General features: G+C 45.2%; 1 protein-coding gene across 1 annotated transcript in view; it reads right to left on the bottom strand.

Annotated features, from left to right (window-relative positions):
• Positions 1 to 4: 4 nt before the first annotated feature.
• Positions 5 to 11,883, bottom strand: part of LOC130493177 (phospholipid-transporting ATPase ABCA1-like) — a gene marked incomplete at both ends in the record, with an annotated part of 62,272 nt that continues 50,393 nt past the window's right edge. The window contains 8 exons of the mRNA XM_056866880.1: positions 5 to 55; positions 1,966 to 2,114; positions 3,955 to 4,068; positions 4,549 to 4,597; positions 6,554 to 6,756; positions 8,049 to 8,121; positions 8,872 to 9,092; positions 11,456 to 11,593. Coding sequence (XP_056722858.1) covers positions 5 to 55; positions 1,966 to 2,114; positions 3,955 to 4,068; positions 4,549 to 4,597; positions 6,554 to 6,756; positions 8,049 to 8,121; positions 8,872 to 9,092; positions 11,456 to 11,593 — 998 coding nt within the window. The remainder of the gene's footprint in view (positions 56 to 1,965; positions 2,115 to 3,954; positions 4,069 to 4,548; positions 4,598 to 6,553; positions 6,757 to 8,048; positions 8,122 to 8,871; positions 9,093 to 11,455; positions 11,594 to 11,883) is intronic.

Below are 11,883 nucleotides of genomic sequence, written 5' to 3'. Positions count from 1 at the left end.
GCACAATCAGACTGAACATGAGCGCGATGCAAACAAAGACAGCTGGGAGAACAATCTGAAAGCACAAAGGGGAGAAGTTGTTTTCAAAAGTCACAACAGTGATGTCCCAATCAAACCACCATGAAATTCAGTTCACCAGCAGAAATCAGCATGCTTATCAAGATTCTTTAACTGCACTGCCCTCTATTGGTAACAAGGCAGCACCACACCAATGCAATGAATGTCAACAGGGAAACAAGCCTGTTTTAAAAAACATTTATACAATCGTCTGTCTCTTGACCTACTCCGGACCCAGTTGCACTGATGCAATTAAATCCTTTTGATTTCAAACAAATGACTCAGCTGAAGCAAAATTTTGGTCTTGGTATTTTCTTTCCTGACGTTTCACCAGCAGCTGTGGCAGGCATCTTCAGAGGAGTAACACTGAAGGACAGTATTTCTTAGTGTCAAGTGTGTAGGAAGAGTAATATATAATCAGAAGGGGGTTGGGTTTGAGCTGAGTCATTGTCCTGCAAAGCATTCAAGGTAATGTGCTAATCATTGTTCTGTAAGTATCAAGACAATGTGCTAATGAGGGTGTAGTATGTTAATGTGGAACATTGTATCCTGAAGTGATTTGTTAACATGTGGAATCCAAAGCTAATCTGCATGGCTATTGTGGACTGTAGTCTTTGTTAGTCTGGAGGTTTTCAGGACAGGAAGCCAAGCCTTATTCATTCTTAAACTCTCTTCTTTTCTGTTAAAGTTGTGCTGATGTTTATGAATTTCAATGGCTTCTCTGTGCAATCTGACAAAATAGTTGGTAGAACTGTCCAGTATTTCAGTGTCTTGGAATAAGACCCTGTCCTGTTTGGGTCTTATTCCAAGACACTGAAATACTGGACAATTCTACCAACTATTTTAACAGAAAAGAAGAGAGTTTAAGAATGAATAAGGCTTGGCTTCCTGTCCTGAAAACCTCCAGACTAACAAAGACTACAGTCCACAATAGCCATGCAGATTAGCTTTGGATTCCACATGTTAACAGATCACTTCAGGATACAATGTTCCACATTAACATACTACACCCTCATTAGCACATTATCTTGATACTTACAGGACAATGATTAGCACATTACCTTGAATGCTTTGCAGGACAATGACTCAGCTCAAACCTAACCCCCTTCTGACTATATATTACTCTTCCTACACACTTGACACCGAGAGACACTGTCCTTCAGTGTTACTCCTCTGAAGATGCCTGCCACAGCTGCTGGCGAAACGACAGGAAAGAAAATACTAAGACCACGGTCACACAGCCGGGATAACCTACAAGAACCGATGAACTCTGACCGTGAAAGCCTTTGACAAAATTTTACAGTTTCAAAAATCCACCAAATTTTCAAATTCCAGAATCTAGGTTTTTGATACCAAAGACCGCTTTCCAAATTCAACACCTGAATCAAAATCTGACACCCAAGTCTAAAATGTGCTAATTCTGAATGGCCAAATGAAAGAAGTTAAACTGAATCTTAATGTACTGCATGTCAGCAGTCAGAACTTGTCAAATATTTGCTGCTACATGACAAATTTACATTTACCTTTACATGACAAATACTATTAAATTATCACTGATTTGGCTTGCTAGGTGCCAGATATTGCCAAATATGGTGGCTACAGCAAGCATGCTTGGATATTAAACACTGATACCAAACTGCAAGCATTCACCAAAAATTCGGCAAAGATTTGAGCATTCAGAAAATATTAAGTGCCAAACTTCACAGGATTTTGAGGATAATGGAAAAGTATTTTAACAACCTCTCACATGGAGGAGTTCTCACAGCACAGCGGAACTGTGTAAATCCCCTTTTGGGTACCTGCATACATAACGTTGACCATATAAGAGAACATTTTGTGCTAGAGCAAAAACGTGCAAACATTCTACCTTTGAGGCATTTAATGCTTCCAACATTCAGCCTGTCTCACCTGGGCAAAGAAGCCCTTCCTACTGCGCTTGGCAATCAGCAGCCTCTTCCACAGTAGAGTGACAAACTGCTGCTGAATCAGCTTCCAGCCCTTCATCTGGTAGGATCCTTTGCTGTCCATCCCACTCAGTAGGTCCGTCTCTCGGGATTCTGCAGGCAAACGGGTCAGTTCATGAGACCCCTCTCCTAAGTCAAACAAGCTACCCATAGAGGCAGGAAATGTTGGCACTAAGGTTGCCAACCTCCAGATACTAGCTGGAGATCTCCTGCTATTACAACTGATCTCCAGCCGATTGAGATCAGTTCACCTGGAGAAAATGGCTGCTTTGGCAATTGGACTCTATGGCATTGAAGTCCCTCCCCAAACCCCATCCTCCTCAGGCTCCACCCCAAAACTTCCCACTGGTGGTGAAGAGGGACCTGGCAACCCTAGTTGGCACAGCTCAGCAAATGCGAGGGGAAAAAATTGCAAACACACCGGCTAGAAAAAACCATCTCTGTGAACATGCCAAGCCTTGTAGGCTTCAGTATATGCCTGTTTTCTTTCTGCTTTGGTGTAAATTGAGGGGAAACTGTAGGCAACTTCAACAGGGCACCACAAAGTTTGCAGGGCCTTAGTAGCCAGCCATTATTTGCGACCACTCCCTTCCCTGAGTCCTTTGGAACACAAAGGAAGTTCAAGACAGAAGAAAAATCATCTTCCGCTTTCCACCAGGTCATGTAGATGCTCAGAAGCAACAAGAGGGTTTCTTGCCACTTCCAAGTGCCTTAAAATCCTGCACCAAGTGAGAACCTGACCCTTCCACCCAATCCATTATTCATGCCAAAGGAGTTGGAGTGTGGGATGGGAAGGGGAGGATGGGGTCTGCCAGCATGGTGTAGTGGTTAAGAGCAGGGGTTAAGAGCGGTGGACTCTGATCTGGAGAACCGGGTTTGATTCCCCACTCCTCCACATGAGCAGCAGAGGCTAATCTGGTGAACTGGATTTGTTTCCCTTCTCCTACACACGAAGCCAGCTGGGTGACCTTGGGCAAGACACAGTTCTGTTAGAGCTCTCCCAGCCCCACCCACCTCATAGGGTGTCTGTTGTGGGGAGGGGAAGGGAAGGTGATTGTAAGCCGGTTTGAGTCTCCCTTAAGTGGTACAGAAAGCCGGCATATAAAGACCAACTCCTCCTCCTCTTCTTCTCCTTCTGCCTGGTATGAAGCAAAAGACCATGACTTCTTGGCAATGTGTACAAAATAGTGTTGCAAGTCATGCTGGAGCTGCCAGGAAGAGATTCATAGCTGCCACTGGCTACCCAGTGAATTGGTTTGAGGATCGCTGACCTTAAAGTTATAAAAACGTTTATGGGTATGGCTTTTCAACTGCTCCTTATCATCCATTTCATGCTTACTAACAGTTTGCTTGATTTAACTGCTCTGCAACTCTGGTTCGCACATGCACGTAACTCCACTTGAATGCTCAATACTGCATTGCTCTGGGCTTCAAAATTCAGAGCTGAATGAGTGGACTTCATTAGAAAGACTTGAGATTGAGGTGACAGATGGATCTGTGCTATCCCATTCATACATGCAAGTCTTCAATCCAAGAGCAGCCATCAAGGGATAAAGGTACATGTGCAAACCACCCCTTAGTCAATCAACAAGAGTACTTAGCCATGACATAAAACATACTTGAAGAAGAGTTGGTTTTTACACCCCGCCTTTCTCTACCTTTAAGGAGTCTCAAACCGGCTTACAACCACCCCCACTTCCTCTTCCCACAACAGACGCCCTGTGAGGTAGGTAGGGCTGAGAGAGCTCTAAGAGAACTGTGACTAGTCCAAGGTCACCCAGCAGGCTTCATGTATAAGAGTGCAGAAACCAATCTAGTTCACCAGATTAGAGTCTGCTACTCATGTGGAGGAGTGGGGAATTAAACCCAGTTCTCCAGATTGGAGTCCACCACACAAGGAGACAAATAAGCAAACAGTCCTTTAGCCCATCACCTGGATCTATGTCGGAATCATTGGAGTCAAGAGCATCATCTTCTGTGAAAGGACGAAGGCAGCTTTGGCGGTCTCCAAAGGGACGTTGATTTCTTCTAGCAGGTAAAGTGCCATCTGAAAAAAGAAGCTTAAATTAGCCTGCTCAGTTCTATCAGAATCAGTCCACTTTCTTTATACTAGCTGGAGAAGCACCACGAACACTGTGTACGGACATCTCATCTCTTGTTGACCCAAGGGCTTGTGAATCTTCTCAACAGCCCTGCAAAGGCCCATTAGATGGAGCAACCATGGCATGAAACCATCAAACAATGCTTCCATGTGGAAGATGCATGATCAAACAGGTGTTCCCTGCACAAATCGGCCCAACTGCAGAGAAAAGAGTCCACACTTGTGCCTCACTTCCCCTGGAGGCTGCGTTTGCTAAAGCAGACTTTCTTTGACTTTGAGCTGGGCTGCCTGGTCAAAGGTTTTCAGACGTTATGGTCACACTGCTATACAGATGGTGAGCATTTGGAGGGGGGGATGTGTTTCAATAGGGCCTAACATGACACATCACTGTGTTCCATAAAGTCACATCTGGAAAATCACATTTACCTGAGGTCTCTGCATCCACACCATTATCCTCTGCCACTTTGAGAAATACCTGGAAGAGAAAAGGATAGCAGACACCTGTGTAGAAAAGCTGACAGTTCACTACAGGTGATAAGGGGGGCGGGCGGATATGAATCTTTCCCATGGGGAGGGGAATGCCCCACACACAATAAGACAAGATGCCATGGACGAGGACTGGCTGAATATCTCTCTCTCTCATACGCCATGGTTTTCTGCAAAGTACAAGGAAAACTTCCACACTTGGATCTGCAGACTGCGAAAACTGTCTCCCTGTGATTTCATCAGAGATGCATTTACTAACATCTGTTTCTCATTAGAGGTAACAGAAGATCACAGAACACATAGGCCATTTATGCAGGGTCAATTTTGATGCTCGCCCAAAGCTTTTTAAAATCCGCCCTTTAAAATGACTATTCACGGTCCCGATGCAAGAGGAGAAAGGCAAACAAATTCCACCCCCTGCTCTTTCGTTTGCACAGCCGTTAGCAATGTTCGTTTGCATATCTAAGCAGCAGCTGTGATTTTTCATGGTTCCTTCAGTAAATGCTTCGATGCGGGGGCGGAGCAAATACAAAAGGTTGCGTTAAAGGGGCTCTTAAGAAAAGCAGGTATGAGCCAACTTTGCAGTGAGGTGTGTGTAAAGTGCCGTCAAGTTGCAGCTGACTTATGGCGACCCCTCTTTGGGGTTTTCATGCCAAGAGACTAACAGAGGTGGTTTGCAAGTGCCTTCCTCTAAGTCAGGGGTGGGGAACCTTTTTCCTGCCAAGGGCCATTTGCACATTTATGACATCATTCGGGGGCCATACCAGGTGTAGATCTCCCGGTGGGGGGGAAGAGGCTAGGGTTGCCAGGTCTCCAGCCACCACCTGGAGGTTGGCAACCCCAGGGGAGGCCACACAGAGAAGGCCTGCAGGGTGCCCCCCCTCCCAGGCGAAAGGGCAGCTAGCAGTGCGCCCGAGCAAACGAGGTGCCAGGGGGGCACAGCCCACAGTCGATCGGCAAGGGAGGAAGGAAAACAGAGAAAGACGAAAAGGGAGGAAGGGAGAGAAAGGGAGAAAGAAATGGAGAGAGAGGGAGAAAGAAAGAAAAGGATGAAGGGAGGTAAAGAAAAGGACGGAGGGAGACAAAGAAAGAGACAGAAAAAGAGGGAGAGAAAGGAGAATGACAGAAAAAGAGGAAGAAAAGAGAGAAAAGCCTCCCCCCCACACACACACCCCCGCCGTGCGGCAGGGCCCCAGCCTCCCCTGCCCACACACACACCCGGTGGCGCACAGAGCCCCGCGCGACCGGGCCCCAGTCTCCATGCCCTTTCCTCCCCAGAGTCCACAAAAGCCCCCCTCCCCCGAAGCCCAACTGGCTCCTGCATGCATGCTCTGCCACCGGGAGCCGCCAGCCTCTTTCCCCCTCCCTCTCGCTGCTCAACAGCCGACAGTCGGCGAGAGGAGGTCCAAAGGGCCGCAGCACCACTGTAAACCGTGGCGCCAGGAACACCCTCTGGGAGGGCCGTCCTGCGCCCCACCTCTGCAGCAGGGCCCCGGAGCTCCCGAGGACCACAAAAAATGTCCCCCGGGCCTGAGGTTCCCCACCCCTGCTCTAAGTGATGCAGTGATGGCAGCATGAAAAAAAACAAAAAAATATGCGGGGCACTTCAGCCTGGAACACGCCGCTAATTACCAAGCATAAACAGCCATAGATTGCAATTCTGAATATGGCATGGTTAGGTCCACACACACAGCAGGACCCGTGACTTAAAAAACCAACAACCTCACACTGCATGACAAATGATTTTATTTTTACATAATTCTGAACGGAGGTTTGCAGTGCAAATGTGGGTGGGCTCATACCTCAAAGGAAAAAAAGAAAACAGATGCACTGCCTGTGTGCAAATGCTAGGGTGCGTGCAAGAGGGCTGTTCTTGGACAAGCAGTGTGTTTCTACTCCAAGCAGTACAAGCAGTGTGTTTCTACTCCAAGCAGTTCTCGCATACCTCCTCCAGAGTGGTCTCAGAAATGCCATAACTGGAAATGCCCAGGTCAGAGAGGCGGTCGTCGATCTCGTGAAACAGCTCCACAAAAGCGCCCTCCTTGGCAGCTTGGTACGGCAAAACGTAGGTTAACTCGTGGCCGATATCCTCTACAAGCCTTGCTTCAGGGACATGCTTCATGATGAGATTGGAAATTGCAGACACATCTAAAAGGACCAAACGATCATTAGGTGCCACCACTGCAGAATGACGCTTTGCATCTTTCTAGGAGCAAACGGACATTTTTTATATTTGCCCAACACTGAAAGTGTCTATTTCTCTGCAGGTTGTACCCAAGTTAAGATGCGAGACAGACCCTGTCCGCAGATTTACAGTGCCGTCCTAAACAATTACACCCTTCTTAAACTCATTTTAGTCAAACGGCTTCGTTTTTTGTTGTAGTTATTTTTTTTGCTGTCAAGTCACACCTGACTTATGGAGACCCCATAGGGTTTTCAAGGCAAGAAACCACCTTTTCAGAGGTGGTTTGCCAGTGCCTGCCTCTGCATAACGACCCTGGTGTTTCTTGGAGGTCTCCCATCCAAATATTTGCCAGGGTCGACCGTGCTTAGCTTTTAAGATATGATGAGATCGGGCTAGCCTAAGCTATCCAGGCCAGGGAACAGCTGAGTAGGGTGTAATTTTACTTAGGATTACACTACAGTAATGTAAAAGCTCAATGACATACTGCACAAAGGGAAAAATGAAAGTACAGAAGCCGACAACCCTATCCAAGCTTTAAAAAAAAAAAAGAGCAAGAGGACGAACCAGTTAGGAAAAGTCCAGGAAAGGAGACAGAGTTTAAGCTTTTCTATTGAAAAAGCTAGCTAAGAGGAAGCCAGGCAAATATGGACGGACTTGGAACCTCCATGGCAAGAAGCAGTGGAAGAAATAAAGTGAGTGCAAGAAGGAACAAAGAGGAGACTTATAGTTTACAGAGGATGTAGAGAACAAGAAGGGGCATCACAAGAGAGAAACAGCAAGGGGAGTAAAGGATTTAAAAGGAGAGTGCCATATACAAAAAAGGAATAGGGAAGCCAGTAGAGATGACTGTAAAAGAAAAAGAGGTAAAATGTGGTCAAAGCAAGTGGCAGAGAGAAACAGTGGGCAGCAGGCATGAGAACAGAAACATGAGAAAGAATAATTTTGCGGGCTAAGGGCATTAAGGAGTGATTCTTTATTGACTTCAAATTGAATATCCAGATCATTTCCAGAAAAAATAACAAGTCAGGATGCTAAAATATCTGCAGTTATCTCACCCATGATTAAAAAGTCACATTAAGAACATAAGAAAGGCCCTGCTGGATCAGACCAGGCCATCAGGTCCAGCAGTCTGTTCACACAGTGGCCAACCAGGTGACTCTAGGAAGCCCCAAAAACATTCTAGTGCAATAAACGACTAAAAGGTGGAGCCTGACAAACAAGCGGAACATTCTAAAATTATTATTTTATTCCTTACCAATTGTCAGAGTGTCACTTTCATGGTCACTGCCAAGTCCAGCATCAGAGCTACTCTGGGAGACACTGTCATCCTAGTTACAAAAGAATAAACTTTTGTATTAACTCCAAACAGAACGAAGCTGGGGTTAAAAATGTAAATTACTGCCATTCTCTTTAACATTCATCAAGAATTTACCAGTGTTTATTCAACCCTACCAGGTTTCCAAAGGCCATCTGTTACTTATCAAACTGAAAAAACATCTTTTTTTCCCAGTCCACCAAGACTCAAGCTACAAAATTAGGTTTCTTGTGATCATTTTAAAAACATCTTTTTTTTCTCTCCATTTCCAAATGTAGTTACTGGGGTCGCTTTTTCAACCAGTGCAGAGAAAGGGGCTCTTTCATTCTTGCCTGCCTACTATTTTTCCAGCTGAAAAAGCCACCCCTGAAATATTCTGATTTTCCAGGGGCAGTAACACCAGACGGACTAGCATTTTATACTCTCTCTCAATGAATGCAAACTTCTCATTCAGAAGTTTAAGCATATTTCTATGTACAAACAACACATTGTTACATTTTCTGACCTCACCCCTCCTCTCAGAAGCTCAGGGAAGCATGCATGGTCCCCTCTCACTATTTTATCCTAACAACAACCCTGTGAGGTAGGAAAGGTTGAGAGATAGCAACTGGCCCAAGTTGGAGCCACATCACCATGATCTTAGCCCTACACACAAACCATCCCACTAGAAACTGGGCTCCAAGGACCTAACAGCCTCATCTTTAATATTGTTTTTAGACTTAAATCAGAAAAGGAATTAGTCAGTGCTTCTGAAAAACGGTACCTTTTTCAGGAAAGACACCGTGCTGCTGCTGTTTCTGCAGGAGCTTAGTGAGGAATCCACATCCTTTTTGACTAAGGTCAGATAATAGCCTGTTCCAAGCTGGTTCTTCAGAAACAGAGAAGAGCCGACGCAGCACAGTTTGCCGTGAGATATGATGGCGATCCGGTCTCCGAGGATATCTGCCTCGTCCATGTGATGCGTGGAGAGAATGATAGTGCGGCCTGGAAACCAAGAAGAAAAACCATAATAATTTATTAATACAGTCACTGACCAGCAGAAAAAAGAACAGCCAGAACAGATAATAAGAAAACCACAACAACGGCTACTACTGCTACTACAAATAATCTAAGCCAAAAATTACATATTACATGTATGAATAACATTTATATAAACATTGTATAACTTGGTGTGACCCCCTTAATATTTTGAGTAATAAAGCATTTCTGTTACTCTTATCCTGTCAGGGTACACCATATTGTAATAGCTGGAGTGCAGATTTTAGCAGTCAAGAGTGTGAACTGTGATTTTTCATCAGTTAGGAGCATCTTAGCCAGAAACTCATCTGGCTGGTCAGGGCAAGTGTTGAGCAAAGGGGAAAGAACCCTTGTGCAGACTTCTTGGTAGAATGAACAGCAGATCAAGACATGTTCTGAAGTTTCTATATCCCCTGACCCACAAGGGCAAAGCCTTTCTGCTATAAGGACCTTCTTATATCTTCCCTCCAATACCGCCGAAGGTAAGACCTGGCACCTAGCGAGGGTGAAAGCTTTCCTATGATTGATAAGTTCTAATTGGGAAAGATATGCTGCGGGGGAGACTATGTACCTAGATGTTTCAGGTGATAGGAAAAGTGGTGAAGAAGAAAAGAAAAAAAACCCAAATATGTTGAGCCACTTTAGCAATCTTTCTCAAAGGCTTCTAAGTCAGGAGCACACGCGACCTCAGCATGCAACAACAATGCTCCTAATACTGGCCAGTGGGAGACCGGCTACCCCGAGAGCCAGGATAGGTTGCAGACATAAGCAAAGGCTCTCTTCCCTTCTGTGCCCTTTCCACCATCTTTTTTGTACTGAGTCAAAGAAGCTTCTAATTACAAGGTTGGAAACTAGTAAGTTTCTCCCAAGAATCTGTTTAATGAGATTCTGGTAAACTGATGTAAGGGATATGGTTTCAGGCCAAGCCACAGTGGTTCATACCATGAAAACAAGGCACAGTTATTCTCCTCTAACACAAAAGGAAAAGACCGTCATGCTAGGAAAAGTTGAGGGCAGCAGGAAAAGAGGAAGACCCAAAAGAGATGGATTGACTCAATAAAGGACGCCACAGCCTTCAATTTGCAAGATCTGAGCAAGGCTGTCAAAGATAGGACATTTTGGAGGACTTTCATTCATAGGGTCACCATGAGTCGGAAGCAACTTGACGGCGCTTAACACACACACACACACACAACACAAAAGGGGTGGGTTACGTCTAATGCACACAATAATCTCAGTTCAGTGAAAGACAAGGTTGCCGGTCAAGTTTAATCAGAATTCAGTTGGTTTTTTTCCTACAAACTGTACTAAAAATTTTTTTACTTCATTTATGTCTTGCCTTTCTCCACAATGGAGACCCAAAGAAGCTTATATCATTCTCCTCTCCTTCATTTTCTCCTGACACCAAACCTGTGAAGTAGGGTAGGGTAAGAGTGTGACTGGCCCAAGGTCACCCAGCAATCATCCACAACAGAGTGGGGATTCGAACCTGATCCTAGTCTGATACACTAACCATTACACCACACTGTCTGTTATTATTACTAGTATTACTATTACTACTACTAGCATTGGCATCCTGTAGTGATGATAGGATCCCATGCGTCTCAGCAATCTTTACTTTTATTGTTATTACGGTCATTGACCAGAAAATACATATTCACATACATAAAACTGTCAAGTGAAGATGAAAGCAATTTTCTATAGGACAACACCAAAGGACTAATTCATGATAATAGTAAAACCATTTAGAACAGGGGTGTCAAACATATGGCCCTCAGGCTGGATCCGGCCCCTTGAGAGCTCTTCTCTGACCCATGAGCCAGCTGAGACAGCTACCCCTCTGTTCTCAATCTGGGCTGGCGAGGCATGGCCTGGCCCGACCAAGTGACATTTATGTCATAGCTTGACCTTGTAACAAATGAGTTCGACACCCCTGATTTAGAAAAAGAAGAGTTGGTTTTTATATGCCGACTTTCTCTACCACTTAAGGAAGAATCAAACTGGCTTACAATCACCTTTCCTTCCCCTCCCCACAACAGACACCCTGTGAGGTAGGTGGGGCTGAGAGAGCTCTAAGAGAACTGTGACTAGCCCAAGGTCACCCAGCTGGTTTCATGTGTAGGAGTGGGGAAACCAATCCAGTTCAACAGATTAGCCTGCTCCATTCATGCGGAGGAGTGGGGAATCAAACCTGGTTCTCCAGATTAGAGTCCAGTGCTCCAAACCACTAATCTTAACTACACTGGCATCTGTCTTTTCATGCCATCATTTGCAGCTACAACCTAATTAATGCTCATGCAAGCAGATCTGCTAAAGGAAAGGGCAGGTACCTTGGCGATATTTTAAAAGTAGCTCCCAGATCCCTCGGCGAGAATAAGGATCGACGCCCGCCGTTGGCTCATCCAGAATGACAACTTTAGAGCCACCTACGAAGGCCAGTGCTACAGAAAGCTTTCTCTGCATGCCACCTGTGAAGCAAAACCAGGAGGGATAGAATTAATACCATTTAGTCTGTCTAGTACATTTCAACCTGCCCTTTGGAGAAGGGGCTCTCTCTCCCTTCCCCCATTTTATCTTCAACAACAGTGTGGACTGACAGAGAATGAATGGTCTGAGCTGCAGGACAGAGTGGAGATTTGAACCCCAATCCAACTGCTATACCACACCGGCTCTGTAAAGTTTAATTTAATCTTATCCGAGGCTTTAAGAGGGGAGTGGACATGTTCATGGAGGAGAGGGCTATTCATGGCTATTAGTA

Source organism: Euleptes europaea, unplaced genomic scaffold (genome assembly GCF_029931775.1).
Source record: "Euleptes europaea isolate rEulEur1 unplaced genomic scaffold, rEulEur1.hap1 scaffold_99, whole genome shotgun sequence".
NCBI classification, from domain to species: domain Eukaryota; kingdom Metazoa; phylum Chordata; class Lepidosauria; order Squamata; family Sphaerodactylidae; genus Euleptes; species Euleptes europaea.
This window is presented reverse-complemented; position numbering and strand designations above follow the sequence as displayed.